Below are 16,005 nucleotides of genomic sequence, written 5' to 3'. Positions count from 1 at the left end.
TTCACAAATGCCCGAGACTAATTGAAAATTGTTGGAATTACCTGGAAATGTTTAGAACACGGGAGGAATAGTCGTTAAGAACTATAACCAGAATTATTAGCTTCGGGACGTTTCCATACAAGTTGGCGAGTGGCCACATGGAAATTTTTACAATCGTCCGTATGGAAACGGAGTAGTAGAAGGTCTTACATACACTGTATTCGCTAATGGTACTTTTCAAGCTTCATTTACTTTGTAAATCATTAATATGTACGTTAAGTAAGACGTTACGAGTTGAATTTTATTTGAAAAGATATTTTAAAAATGAGCATCGCGCGTGTTTTACTCGTTACGTGTGGACAGCTCGAGGATACTGACATATAATAAAATACGTATATGTATTATCTTATGTTAATAATCATCGTACGACTGTGAATGGCACAATTCTTGCGTTGAAACGTCACATAAACGTACATGTGACATATTGGTGTTAGGCGCGCCGTAAATATTTTTATCTAAGAATTTTCTACCATCTATCCCAGACTTCTAATATTGAAACGTCTCGAATAATAAATATCTCGATAGTATGCGCGTTGTATTTCGTAAAGTCACAAGGTGTGCGTAATAAGTGAAAACACCGAAGTAATTAACATTTCTCGTTGAGAATCGTTTGCCACGATTTTCTCGTCGTTTCGTTATTATTCGTTCGATCATGTCGATACTCTGTACATTTTGACATACGTGACACGTTCTTGTTAACGAATCTCTTCATTCGCGAGGAACGTCGATGGTCTCAGTCGTATTTTTACGCAGATTTTTATGTTCCATCGATGCAGACAAGATTCGTGCAACGAAGAGAAGATGAATATTAAGTTTTCAAAGAGTAACGTTACCGAGTTCAATGTTAATTCTCACCATAATTTCTTAACAGCGTTTTATCAGAATTGAAATACGCGTGAAACAATAGGAGGGCCGCTGCTGTAAACGTTCTATCGCATGGGCAAACAAATAGGAAGCGAAAAGATTGTAATAACTTTATAACTCGACACGTTGTATAAACTTAACAAATTGACGTTCGTATGATAGTGCGATAAAACATAAGAACACGAGAAGTGGCTATCAAAATCAGAATATAACGTAAACGATTCTGCGATTGCTTTGAACGGTATACCTGTTGAAAGAACACGAATTACACCCGTAAGCCAGAACTTCCTTGACAGGATCTTTCAGATTTTAGATCCCATACTTTAATAAACTCGAGAAATTGTAAGAAAGTGATAAGACGTCGGAAGCAGCAGGTTACTTTGTCACGTTAGGTACTTTGCAAAATTTTCAAAGGGAAAATAATTTACGATCCATCGTGTCATCTCGCAGCTATAAATAAATTTATAAATAGAAGTAAGTCGTTTCCTTCTTAAACTGAGAAAACGTAAAATGAAGTGGATCGATTCGTTGTTCGAGAGGTTGAATTGTGCGAGACTTTCAAATCTCAAACGTAGAGGAGCATTGTTCCTTGAATATTGTTCCGTGTACCGGGATCGTGGAATACCTCGTTCACGCGTTCTCCTCGCATTGACGCAAGATTTATCTAATGGAAAAGAGGAAAAGAAAAAAGAGGGAGAGAAAAAGACAGCGATAGAAAAATGAAAAAATAGGTACGTAGGCGCGTATGTACGAATCGAACGTGCAGACCGGTTTATGGGACTCGGTAATTCGAGAACCGCTGGATTACGCGTCTTGTTGCCCTGACGCAGAGCAAGTGCCACTCCGTTTCCGTGCTCTTAGAGCGGCCTTGATGCATGAAAGTAAGATCTCGTCTCATTTAGAACACCACGACGATAGAATCAAGGCGCGTATGATCGCCGTATATGTATGCGCGGTATCGTTGAGATCTATGCAATTTTATATTCCTAATGATCCTATTGCTATATAATGTATGGATCTTTAACGTTAGATAAGAAGAAGGCCACTCCGAAACTTCCGGCTTGTCGTTCTTCTAAAAATCTAAAATCGATTCAAAACGAAAACAGAGAGAACAAAATCCTAGTGGCTTCGTTGCACGATTTACGCTAATACGCGCAAGTTTATGATTCAGATAAGCAACTTGCTTATGATGCTTGCTTAAAATGTTTCGTTTTGCGGTTAGCGATATGGAAGAGAGCGTGTGACAACTGTCAAGTTTCGATCACGGCGTTTCCTTGCAGGTTTCACCGAGAATCGGAATTCCCAGAATCACGTCACCGTGGAACAGGTGTTTAACGTAATGCAACGATACGATACTGTTCGATCGACGATCCGGATCGAGCGTGATTAACGTGTCGGCATAGTAAATCGATCGTGTGTTGTGATCGAACGACGCGACGGTGTGACTCGCGCACGACCGTCCGCTGCACAGGAAACCCAGGCAACTGGTCCTCTTTATCTTTCTCTCTCTATTCTACTCTTTCTACCGGCTGACGAGATCTCTTCGCTTACGGGGAATTCACTTACGCGCGAATGGGACGAACTACCGTAGAGAATTCGCGACTGGGAGTTCCCAAATGCTTGAACCTCTTATGACTCGTGACGTGTCAATGACGTCGATCGCGCCGGTCACACGGAAACGACCGTGGAAAATTTCCTACTTGTTTCGAAGAAATGACATTTCGCAGAGAATATCCCAGCGCGTGCTATTTATAAAGTCGCTTTGCAGAGATTACTTTCCTGTTAATAGCCACGTTAATAGCGCCGTTAATAACACCCATGCAGGCTAATTATCCATCCGATTATTCAGCAATTACACATCGTTTACAATAAAATCTTTATCCTATATCAGGTGTTTGAAAAATCCACGAGAAACATCGCGATCTTATTTCTCGTGACTCACAAGACTCGAGACTCGACGAGAAACTTGTCTCGAGTTCTTTCTAAAAAATCATAGGTCGTTCCATCGAACACGAGCAGAGATAATTGTGTAAAAAGCCTCCGATGATTTGGCCATCGATGATTAACGATGGCAGAGAGAACGTTGCGTAGAAAAAATCACGCAATTGTCGCGGGATTAAATCCGATGGATCGACAACAGAACGTGTCTTAGGGGTTAGCTTTGATAGGAAAGAACGAAGAGGAAGGGGAATGACGGTCGAACCACTTCGTGGTGTTCGAAAAGCTGGTCTGCGCGATCGGTGGAAGCGGCGATGCTGGCAATGCGAGGACGCGGTGGTGGTGGTGGCGGCGGTGCTAGACCACCCGAAACGAGGGGTGGGGTGGGGGCACCCCTGACCCCGGCATTAGCCGGCGGTGAAGGGAGGCAACGTTTATATGCGGCAGCAATCCGCCCCGTAGGCGCATTCGCTCGTACGCTTCATCGAAAGCGGACTAAGACGAGAGAAACTCGTTGTTTTAACGTCACAGCGTCGTCGCCGTTGTTGTTGTCGTCGTTGCCGTCGAGTCAAATCAGACGAATCGAATCGAACCGAAGCCAAAAGGGAGAAGAAGTTGCAAGAAGCAAAAAAGAAAAAAAAAAGAAAAGACAGGAAAGTTAGAGAGAAATCTCTTGCATCCAGAGAAGTTGCAGTGCGAAGCCGGTAGCCAGTTAGCCGACCGAGTTATTCAGCTCTTTTTGGAAAAGAATAAGCCATCGAGAAGAAGATTTCTTCGGTGGTCCGTGACTGCCTGTACGAAAAATAAATCATTGTTATCCCGGTGATCCATCGACTTCGTTCGATCAGACGGCAGTGAAAAGCTGCAGGTGTCGAGTAGCCGATCTTTGGGCTTGAAGAGTTTTCATTACGAAGAACGACACGGCGAATATGATGGCTGTCGCAGCAGCGCAGAAGAACCGCGAAATGTTTGCTATCAAGAAGTCTTACAGTATCGAGGTGAGTAGTTTGGTATTTAGAGTTTGAGATTGTGTTAAGCAATATTGGCACACGAATTTTAAACGAGTCCTGATCACGCGTAAATGTTTTTCACGATACGGTTAAAAAGTCGTTAAGACGAACGATTATGTCAGGGTAAACGCGCAGCCGAGTGTTAAACGGAGTCGAATAGGATCGCGGGAAAGCGCGGGAACTTTGCCGCACGTTTAAACTGCCACGATTCTCGCGCGTTGTACCGTAATTGCGAGTACTCCGCTCCTCGTTCGCTCGTTTCGCCTCTCCTGTTTCTTACAGTTAATGCAACGCACGACGAGTTTCCATCGACGATCCCTCGCTATTTTCGCGAACTTGACTCTTTGTAAATTTCGTCGTTCGTTCGTTTTATCTGGACGAAACTCGTAAAAATTGAAACGAAACGTCTTCCAACGCGCACGAAACGCGTATTTCATTTAGTGACTCGAGATATTCGGAACTTTCTTACGGATGAATCCTCTTTCATCTTTGCCTACGTGACTTTCATGATAAACGTCCGGTATATTTCGTAACAGATAAAAAAATAAACGAAAACCTATGTTCGTGTAAGCGCGTGCATACACACACGTATACGAACGCGACGCTCTTCGTCCGACCAAACAGCGCGAGTGAAATTCTCAAACTGGAAACGAAAAGGAGGCCCAAAAGTCTAGAGAAAGTACACGTGATCGATTACTGCGATGATCGAGCGGTAATCGATGATCTGGTTATTCAAAATTCGTTGCATTCTATTCTATTCGGAGAACCGGAAGATCGTTATCGTTGCTATCGTCTTTTCCTACGAGCCGGACGTTCCGACGCGAGACGAAACTATTACGATACACTGACTCATCGTCGTCGCAGATCAATCACGGCAGTTTCGAATTAAGAATCACGCTGCGAGAGGAAAGAGGGGAAGACGTTGAAACACAAGTGAAAACGACGTAAGACCAGAAATCGACGAGAGTCACGAACAGCCAGTGTGCTTCGATCTTTCACTTTTCCATAGACCCGCCGATGAAACAAATACGTACACGCGTGCACACGCTTTTCCCCTCGATCATTCAGTTTCCATGGAAGAATTTTATACGTGTGGCATCATTTACATCGATCGGCAGAAATTACAGTGGCGACAGAAATGATCTATACGTCGTTTTATTTATTACGCCATTTACACATTGATCGACTAAGTTCGAGCGTATGAAGCTTCGTGTATGGTTCGACGGTACTTTGATATGACCATAAAAATTTATTTGCAAGATGACGCTTCGTTGGAAAAAAAGGATACGTACAAAGACTTTTCGTAACCGCTGTATATCGTACAAGCAATCGTTGCTCGATTGTGTTGCACGTTAAATCGCTTGAACGAGACGATAAATCGTGTTGCACCGGTTCTATAATTACGACTTCGTCTCACGCGGTTCTTTAACGAACGCGTAATTCCGTCGATTCCGCTTCGGAACGTCGTCAGGAAATCGCGTGCTCGCAAAGTTCGATCCTACGTATCCTGGCGTTCGGTAATGGCGCGTTACATTAGAACAGTCGCGCAATGACGACTTTCGATCGGAGCCTCTTCTCGAGGCCGTGATTCTTTTTTCCATTCATAACAGTTACGGGAGCTCCGCCTCGGAACAGGTCATCCGAGAATTAGAATCACAAGGACGCGTCCCTGTGCATTTTCTTCGCGCGCTTTTTTCTTTTTTCGAATCGCACGGTAACAAGGCTTAATTGGCATCGCGGCAAGGTCTACGGCAAACTTTTTCATTCATACGTGTGCTTCATCATCAAGACGTCTGCCGTCAATTGTGATTTATTAGTTGCACGCACTGTCTTCTTCTAACGTTGCGTTCTGTTTTCGCAATCCTTCGGCTTTCGCATATTTTTCTTCCTTTTCGAAGGCTCGAATCCTCCGAGTCCATCGTTTCATCGTTTGATTCGACGCTTCATCGATCAGCGATTCTTTGTTCGTCGTAAATAGAAAAATTCGAGTCGCGTTGCAGCTATATCGATCAACCATGAATCGAACCTTCTTCTTTCCTTTACTTTGCTATTCGCGATATTTCGTTTCTATGCTTGCTGTAAAATAGCAATTTAAAATTAAACTAGCAAATTAAAAATAAGAATCTCGTACTAAAGTAACGATATCGAATCGTTACATCGTTCCGAGTTTTCCTGTTTCCAAGGAGCTTAACAATCGCTAATGAGTAACGCGTTGAGTAAACTAATAAAATGATGGATTTCAAAGCGTCGGACGTGGAGGAAGACAAGGAAAGAACAAAGAAAAATAAACACAAGACGCGAATAAATTACGGAAAAGATGCAGTCGATCGGTTTAACTTCCGAGAAGCTGGTTTAGCGATCGTCGAACTATCGAGAATGAAAAACTGAACTTTTTAATCGTACGACGTGAAATTCCTCGGTTCCGAATTTCACCAGCAAAGACACACAGTTGGCCCCGTGTTTGACTCGTCAACATTAATCCCTTACTTTCTCCGTGTAACTTTACGAGCTTGAACGCTTCTGCGCTAACCCGTGTCGATATGCGAACAAGCAGTTAGGCAAACAGTTGGGTCCACTATCTGACGAAATTTTGGAAATCACGGTATCATGCATTTTCGTTATACAAGAATTTCATGAAGGTTTCGAAATCCTAACGGCATAAGAAACTTACGTTTTACTGGCCAATTGCATCTGTTGGTATACAATGAAACGTTGCATACGTAAGCATATTTACGTATGCACCGTTGACGACAATGGGAAACAGCCACGACGACTCTGACTCACTGAAACGGAACTCTCGCACACGCCGGATCTAGTTACCAGATTGGATCCAGAATCCGCTATTCGCGCGCTCGTTCGATCGTTATCGATCGTGTTCGCGTCATTCTAACGGAGGGGTGAAAAATGACACGGCCTTCGTTGCGTTTCCTATTAAAACATTTCCAATGGCTATTTCATCGCCTATTACGTAGTCTCTGCGAGCTATAGCTTATTCATTTTTCGCTATTATTCATCTTCTTATAGACCGTAACGAATATTCGGAAATTAATCGATCGGCTAATAAAAAAAGAAAAAAAAATGGAAGAAAATGAAAATGTTTAAAAAATAGAGTGAATCAGTTTGGCATTATCTTTCGAGTTGTTTAAATTTAACTGCTGATTTGATACGTTGCGAAGTATGTAACATGAAAAATCATTTCTTCGTCTTTCGACAGTGAGAGTAATATTCTACTGGAACGTACAGATTCGTATATAAAAATTTCATAATTTTTGTAAATGAATTTAACGCATCCCTCGTTCGCATCGATTTCTCGACGATGGTCGAATTTCTCGCATCGTCGATCGTTCGATCCGATCAATCTCAGTGGACTAATTAAATCGGTCAATTACGTGCATTAGCTAACAAGCTAGCTGTTGATCGACGCGCATACCGATCGATTTATTACAAAATCTCGTAATTAGTCATGTACACCCTCGATGAGTGACAGAAAAGTTAGCCGACCGCGCGGCAACATCGTATAATTGTATCGCGTTGCAAAATCGATCGACCTCGGCTCCCGCATGATAATTACGAATATGTCATATAAATATGAGAACGAAGTGATTGTAAGTCCAATGGTTACCGAGAGCCGCGGAGAGGCCCTGAACGCTGTTTTAAACTCCGTTATTCGCCTTTGGAGGCTCGTCACGCGTGCGACAACGCCTCTGATCGCTCTCATCGACGACATCCACGATCAATCGAGATACGTTTACGTGCATATGCATACATACACACGTACACACACGTGTAACAGACAGCGTGTATTAATGCCCGCTCGTTCATCTATTATGCTAATCGTTCTATTTAAATGTCTTGTTTTGCCCATTTCAATCATCGAGTCCGATTCCTGTTTGAAAAAAATCATGCTAATGCATCAAATGAATTATGCATATTGATCGCGTAACAATCCGTGGTGGTTGTCGTCCTGCAACGTTTTTCCATGTTTTTTTTTTCTTTCTTCTCCTATTCGATTTATTTTTTACGCAATCGAAAACCTGTTTGTCCGAATCCCAATGATATTTACACGAATCTCTGCCTCTTGTTTATGCGATCGATTCAACGTGAAAACGAGTGCCTCCCTTTCTAAAAGGTTGCAATTGCCCGTTCAGGGAATTTCTTCGCTAAACCCACGATCATTCGTCCTCTTGATTATCACTCGAAATAACCGTGACTTTATCGAAATGAATATAATTTCGAATTTGCACGGTCGGCCAACGTCGAAGAACTCGTTTCGTTGTTTAGCCGGTAACTACATTTCTATAATGCATAATAGGTGTTACGTGGACGAGTCCGTGTAAAGTAACTAATAGCTCTAAGCTGGTATGAAATGGCGAAATAATGATCGACCTTGGATGCATTTGTTATGCATCATTACGCGGCTGTATCGGCAAAAAACGCCAGTACTATGCGAATATCTCAATCAATCGCGAAACTCGTCGTTGGTTTCGCTTGAAACGCCGATTGAGTTTCTTGATTCGATCGACGTGCCATAAACTTCCTACGAGATTTACAATTAATTTAAATCAGAGAAGATCGAGCAAACAAATAATAATACAAATACCGGTACAAATAAATTAAGATCGTGAAATATTCGATCTATTACGCGATTTTCCACTGTTTCGCTCGATCCTACGATTTTACCTCGTTCGTTTACTTCGTTCTTTTCTTCTCTTGTCAAATTCACTTACAAGATATACTGTACGCGTGAAACGAAAAATAATCTATATCGGAAAATGGCTGGAATAGAACTGTACGAACGAATATGAGTCACGATCGGGATAATTAACCATGTGGCACTGACTGAACGCGTGTGCTGACTTTACCTGACCGGTAAACGATCATATTGGTCAAAGTCGGTCGCATTTTTTTCATTAAACCAAACGAGACAATATTTTTAAATCGGTTAATCATCGCGTGACGCATCCGTCCGATAGAGTCATCGGTCATTTATCCGATCCATCGTCGAAGTACTTGGCCCAGTTCGCGCGATGTGTTGGTAAGGGATTACTACATGTTTTCTGTAAACCGTGCCAACCGCTTTGTACGCTTGAAAAATAAAACTGGGTGCCACCTTGCGTGTGCCATTCGTGAAAAACGATCGTTCTGAATTTGAACGACGCTGTTGCATCTGGCTTTGCAACGTCTAAGAATTTCTAACGAGCTTCTCGATCGGTCGATTCTCGATATTCCATTAAATCTCGTTAAATCGTCTTTTTATCCTTCTTCTCTTTTTCTAGCAAAGTTCTACCAACTCTTCGTAGTACCGACAAAGAATTCTCTTTTCCAACTTCCTTTCGCCTGTAACAATAAGAAAATCGAATCGCAAGGATTAGTCGACGCGCGATCCTCTTTGAGGGCGTGAAACGCTTTGTGTCCTCTGTCCCAGGATTCGATCCTAATTTCCGATCCTTCAACGGCAGCCGGATGACCGCTGTGCGCGCTAATTTCCGCGTCTTCGAATCCTTATCAGAATTACCAACCGTGGTATCCGCTCTTTGAACGTCAGGTAAACTTTGATTCGTCGCGAACAAGCAGTTGGAGGCATCGAGATTTCACTTACCGATAGGATATCCGCCGTTTAAAAATGTAATTTAATCGCGATGCATAGGCTGCGGATATCCACGTAAATTCATACTCTTTCGAATAGAATTGAAGAACTGGAATCTAAAGAGAGATTTCACTAATAAAATATTACGACGAATATCGTATTTCGGATACTTGCTACGTTTTTCCATTTTCCGCATTTTTCTAGCTTTAACATATCGTGCATTAAATTAATTTAGCACTCGTCGGTTTAGAATTGCTTATTTAAGAAGCGAGAGATTGTCATGGTAGATATCGTAAAATAATTATTGTTTATTATTTTTATTTCAAATTTTTAGAACTCATCGTCGATGGTCTTTACTTATATCACTTGATGATAATTATTCATCCTTTGTGAGTCCTTAGATTATTAAAATATACAGTTGTTAACTGTCAAATTATCGATTCTCTACGATGTGACACACGGCTCGCCCTCGTATATATGTACAGTATGCGATCAGTTAAATTTTCTATAAATGTACATAAGTAATGTACCTTCTATGCTATGACGCTGTTGTAAAATACTCTCGATTAAATATCGAAATATCATTTTGTTTATTTAGAACGGTTATCCAGCGAGACGGCGGTCTCTCGTGGACGATGCTCGCTTTGAAACTTTGGTTGTCAAGCAAACGAAGCAGAGCGTTCTTGAAGAAGCGCGTCAACGAGCAAATGGTAAGTAACAGTCTGTTACTTTTAACATAATTTTTGTACAGCTTAAGCAAACGAGCATGATCTTTCTTAAATTTTTCTACTCACCGTTTCATATTGTTCGATGTTGCATGCGTAATCGATGTTAAGATTATTTTCCGAATAGCTTTTTTTACTTCGTATTGCGGCGAATATTTTTGATGTTACTTGATCTCAACTTGTTTCGTAACAGTATCGGTGTTGCACGATAATTTTATTTGCTGTTGAACTCGATAGGCGAAGAGACTATCTGCCCAGATACGGAACGTTACGCTTCGTCGAGCGACGATGAACAGGTGGAAACGTTGGCTTGTGCTGCTAAGGACGGAGGTTTGTATTTATGAACTTTTCTACGAATGTCTCCTGGACGAGCAAAAATTTCGATGCTTCGAGAGTTCCCTTTTTATCGTCGAATTTGTTCGTATCCAAGAGAAACACAATTACGAAGTGTCGATAGATGTAGCATGTTGCATGAGCACGCAATTATTTCTGACTTGCAGAAGCCAAAGCTGAGGTTTCGTCGGACAGCGATATTGGCAAACCAGAGGATTACGACAATGGTAAGTGTATGCAACATGTTTTTCGTCAGATCGCAGATAAAGGACTTTTAACGCGTCAAGGATACTTCTTACGAAATTAACTCTGAAACACACTCTGAAACGTAATTAGAGCTTGGGAATATTTCATTCCAGATAAAGATAAAAGATAAGAATCTAAAATAACGATTCATTTAATTAGTTCGTAAATTTCTTTGGTAGAGTACGAGTAATCGGATGAATCGTTTGATCCATGCTACGAGTAATCGAAATATAATAATTTCAAATAATCTGGTATTTAATATAAATAAATGTAAGAAGAAAAAATATGTCGTTCAAAGATCGAAGCATATCGTCCGCTTCATAAGGAATCGGAAAGACGTAAAATTCTGGAAGATGCGATCGTTATTAGACTGCACGAAGCGAATAGGGTAAATGGGGAGTGAAGCAGCTTCTATTGTAAATGGCATGTACCTGACCAAAGAGAGTTGAACCAAGCGCTTTCCGACACTTGGCTGAATTACGGGGGCGACCTTTTACCGCCTTTTCCCGACCATTTCTCTTTTCGAATCCGCTTTGTGCATTTAGAATCGTATTAGCCGGGGACCCCTTTCTCCCGTTTCTGAAACGCCTCCGTGCGTCCACGATAAATGTATAACAGAGTTATTTCTTTTTTACCGTCTCCATCTTTGCTTGGCCGAGTCCCGGCACGTTCGTGGGCGACAATAAGAGCTACTTTATTCTGTCCCTATTCCCCACCTCGCCAGCTGCACCGTAACCCATATAAAAGTGGGAGACATTTCGCGGAAATGGACTTTGAATTGCCAGATTATTACACAGTCCAGAGGAAATCACTTAGCGCCTCGAAATATCGCGTAAGAGTCTCGAAGGAAGAACCTTCAGTCTGAAATTTGATAACGCGAAAGCTCTCTTATTTACTTCGACGTATGCCTGTAGTTTCAAGAATTTTATTTCCAAGAAAGAAACGTCTGCCTTTCTTATGGTTTTTGCCCTGGAATTTGATAAAAAGGTTCAGCTCTCCTACTCGGTTAAGTGTTTCTACCATCTTAGGAATTCTGTTTGATGAGAGCGATTTATGGTTTTCCTTAGACGTTGGATTAACAGAAGAGGAAGTGGTACTCGCGAAGACGATAGCGGAATGCCCCGAAAGCGAGCACACCGTGCAAAAGGCAGCACTTGTTTTGCGTTTGAGAGAAGGCATAGGCTCCTTGGCTAGAATCCTCAAGACGATCGAGAATTTCAAGGGAACGGTGACCCACGTTGAGACACGACCATCGAAGAAGGAAGGACTCCAATTCGATGTTCTCGTGAAGATCGACATGACCAGGCAGTGTTTGCTGCAATTAATCAGGAACCTTCGTCAGAGTTCCGCGTTAGACGGCGTTACTCTGCTCGGGGACAATTCTGTCAGCATCAAAGATCCCTGGTTCCCGAGACACGCGTCCGAGCTCGACAACTGCAATCACTTGATGACCAAATACGAACCTGATCTTGACATGAACCATCCTGGATTCGCTGACAAGGAGTATCGTGCTCGCAGGAAGGTCATTGCGGAGATCGCTTTCGCGTACAAGTATGGTGACCCTATACCTAACATTCCTTATACCGAAACGGAGAACGAGACCTGGTCGCGTGTGTTCAACACGATCGTCGACCTGGTACCGAAACACGCTTGCGTGGAATATCGAAGAACCTTCAGGAAGCTGCAAGAAGAAAAGATCTTCGAATCGCATCGCATACCTCAGCTGCAGGAAGTCAGCGAATTCTTGAAGAAGAACACTGGATTTACTTTGAGACCTGCGGCTGGATTGCTCACGGCCAGGGACTTTTTATCCAGCCTTGCATTCAGGGTCTTCCAGAGCACTCAATACATTCGTCATATCAAGACTCCTTACCACACCCCGGAACCGTAAGTGTCTCTCTTCAGGATTTTTACACGTATTATATCTTCGCGAATTTGTATCGTCAATTTTTTGAAGCATTTTAAGGCACGAGTTTGTTTGTACGTTCGTCTCGTTGTACTTTTTCTCCTTGCCTTATTCTCAATTTTGGTTTTCGCATTTTTAAGTTTACACGAGGAAGATTTTTTCGTACGAAAGTACGCGAGAGCAATCGATACTGCGTTATGACGAGAGCGACATCCTGTTACACAGGGAACGATGATAATAGAATTACCGTACCTCTCTAAGCTCGTAATGGAGCTCTAATTGGCTTTTAACGACACGATGGCGTTGATAACTTAGTTTCACTGTTGCGAACTTGTTTCTCCACTGAAACGGTTCCCGCGTTCGTTATAATTTTCGATTTCCGTCCAAGTATATCGTGTGCATTGTCGTAAGAGAAATTTCAATCGACCACATCTCATTCCGTCCGTTCGACCATTCTTCCCTAAATTTTTGCACAAATTTCAAAAATATTCTTTCCTCTCGTCCGTGTCATTATTTTCATCCTCGTGGCGCATTTTCCATAATTGTAATATCGTGGAGTTCGTGTAACGTTCATAGACACCTCTCGTAGATACATCGACTCTACTTGAACGTGAAATTTTAAATAATGAGATTATGCATCGTAATTAGTCGAGAGATGAAAGCCTATCCTCCATTTAGTTGCGCGAGAACTTTCACCGCCGTACTTTGTCCTCGTTCTCTTACTCGCTCATCGGTACTCGGTTAATTACCTTCGACACGAATAAGCGAAATGAAAGCAATAACGTCACCGATATCGTCAAGACGTCTAATTGGAACGATTTTGTTAATTCTCTTTTACTTTGCAGAGATTGCATCCACGAGCTTTTGGGTCATATGCCGTTGCTAGCCGATCCAAGCTTCGCTCAATTCTCTCAAGAAATCGGACTTGCCTCGCTCGGAGCCTCCGACGAGGAAATCGAAAAATTATCCACGATTTACTGGTTCACCGTTGAATTTGGTCTTTGCAAGGAAGGTTCCGAGGTGAAAGCTTATGGCGCTGGTCTTCTGTCTGCTTATGGAGAACTTCTTCACGCATTGAGCGACAAATGCGAGCACAGATCATTCGATCCTAAGACCACCGCCGTTCAGAAGTATCAAGATCAAGAATATCAACCGATCTATTACGTGGCGGAAAGCTTCGAGGACGCCAAAGAGAAATTCCGTCGTTGGGTAAGTGTCGATCGATGCTAGAGACTTGAACGCGTGGTAGTAACGCGTATCTCAGCTATATATTGTATATATATACGTGTATTGAGAGTGTTGGTTTCATGCTCAGTGTCGTAAATGGTATTACTATTTTTACTGATTAAATATAAATTCTTTCGCAGGCGACTTTCGTCGAGCCTCGATTGAAACTTGGATTTGACGTTATAAATTAAAGAAACAATTTTCCATCACGGTGATTCACGAACTATGATCTTTGATATTTTCGTTTTAGGTGTCCACCATGAGCCGACCCTTCGAGGTGAGGTACGATCCGCACACGCAACGCGTCGAAGTGTTGGACAGCGTGGATAGGTTGGAAAATATGGTGTCTCAGCTGAACACGGAAATGACTCATCTCACAAACGCTATCAACAAGCTGAAGAAATCCTTCGCGTAAAGACGAAGGGGTCTATGCCCGTGTAACAGGATACGATTATTTCGCGGATCATCGAGCTTCTCTCAATCTTTCACTGTCTGTTTTTTTCTTTTTTTTTTTCTTTTTGGAAAAAGTCGCAGCTTTTCAGCCAGTTCGAAATTTGCTCGTTTAAGTTGCGAATCCTATTCTCGTTGTTGAGAATCGTTTCCAGCGGAATGTACATAGAAGTGTCGTAATTTCTCTTTGTCTTTTTTCTTTTCGTTTCTATTGGAAGGACGTCGAGATCTCATTGACCTGGTGGTCTACGTCACGTCATTCGCATCATTGTTCGTCGTTCGCATTAAATCGTTCTCACTCTATGTATAAAGTCGTCCATCCGCGTAGTTGAATACACGTGCGCGTATCCAGGTCGTTCGAAGCGTGGACTCGGTATTTATGCACTCGTCGAACAAACGGATCACTCGTGTCCTACGTAACGCGAGTGTTCGATAATCTTGTCGCGCTTCTCGTCTTATTTATCGAATTCGCGTTCTACGTCGTTCACGGGCCTAACGTTCTTACAAAAAAGTATTATTAGCGGATCTCTGTGTTTGTCAAAAACGGACCGAATTTGATACGCTTTGAACGTTCCACGCGTACATATTTCGTTATACGATATTCCTTATTTCGTTCCGATACACGTATTGTATTGTATTGTATTGTATTTTACTCTACTGTATTACAAATTATTATTATTATTATTATTATTAATTATTATATTAGTCGCAGAGTATTGCGTTGTCGCGTTTGAATTTGCTTCCTTCACCGCGACAGTACATGATCAACGTGTCGTCGTCACTTGGATCAACTTTATTTCGAGACGACCAGTATTATAAAACAACGTAGATTCTTTATTTTAGATAGAGTTATTAACGAACATGTACCACATCTTGGGAAACATGCTTGCTCTCTACCGGTAAACAGTTAACGATCCTTCCTATCAGATCGTATAGATTTAACGCGAAACCTTAGTTAATACAATAGGTTCAAGGATTTCTTTTATTTTTCCAGTCGGATTATAGGTTTCGAGAAGAGAAAAATGAGAGAATAGCATCGTTTCTCGAGAAACTAGTTACTATTCACGAACACAACTTCAATAACGAAGTCACGGATCAGTGTTGCATTAGAGACGCACTATGTAGCGTGTAGTGCGAGCACTTGCTTGCGCACCTTGCACAGTTTCCCGTCGCTAACTCGTACCAAATACTTTTCCGCGTTCGTATCGATGCGCACGTCACTCTCGCGCTTGCTAAGCTGTAGAAAACTATTGGCGTGTCCGCTAGATTTCCTTTGTATTATATTGTAAAGTATTCAGAGCATAATAAAAGTATAAAATACGAATCTAAGAAATTATTTTCGTTCACGAATTCCGGATAATCGTTACATATTATCGATTTACTATTATTTTCTTCTTCGATAATATCGTTCCTTCTATTCTGATCCTTTCTTACTTACCATTTTTAAAAGATAACGGAAGAGATAAAACGCGAGAAACTCCAGGAATTACGTGTGCGTCTCTACTTATTTGAGGCAAAATTAGTACTCGTTCGACGATCGTTGTCTCGTGAAGAGTTAAATCATCGCTTGTCTTATTACGTGCTGACATGTCGCTTTTGGTTTGCTTCGCTGCGTCGCATGACGCATCGATCTGTCGTACCACACCGTAGCATATCTTAGCCCTTAATGTAATTTTCAGA

At 41.9% G+C, this 16,005-nt stretch overlaps 1 protein-coding gene across 1 annotated transcript; it reads left to right on the top strand.

Annotated features, from left to right (window-relative positions):
- Positions 1-3,298: 3,298 nt before the first annotated feature.
- Positions 3,299-15,649, top strand: ple (tyrosine hydroxylase ple). The gene is made up of 7 exons (XM_033337849.2): positions 3,299-3,839; positions 10,037-10,148; positions 10,401-10,493; positions 10,664-10,723; positions 11,810-12,629; positions 13,494-13,857; positions 14,126-15,649. The coding sequence occupies exons 1-7, from the start codon at positions 3,771-3,773 to the stop codon at positions 14,288-14,290; spliced, it is 1,683 nt and encodes a 560-aa protein (XP_033193740.1). The 5' UTR covers positions 3,299-3,770; the 3' UTR covers positions 14,291-15,649.
- Positions 15,650-16,005: the final 356 nt, after the last annotated feature.

The sequence above is a fragment of the Bombus vancouverensis genome, chromosome 1 (genome assembly GCF_051014615.1).
Source record: "Bombus vancouverensis nearcticus chromosome 1, iyBomVanc1_principal, whole genome shotgun sequence".
Lineage (NCBI taxonomy): Eukaryota > Metazoa > Arthropoda > Insecta > Hymenoptera > Apidae > Bombus > Bombus vancouverensis.
This window is presented reverse-complemented; position numbering and strand designations above follow the sequence as displayed.

Bases quoted from the DNA above. Each gene is read 5' to 3' on its own strand.
- ple (XM_033337849.2), top strand. From the start codon at position 3,771: ATGATGGCTGTCGCAGCAGCGCAGAAGAACCGCGAAATGTTTGCTATC. The intron at 12,630-13,493 runs GTAAGTGTCTCT...TTTACTTTGCAG, and splicing joins CCTTACCACACCCCGGAACC to AGATTGCATCCACGAGCTTT. The intron at 13,858-14,125 runs GTAAGTGTCGAT...TTTTCGTTTTAG, and splicing joins AAGAGAAATTCCGTCGTTGG to GTGTCCACCATGAGCCGACC.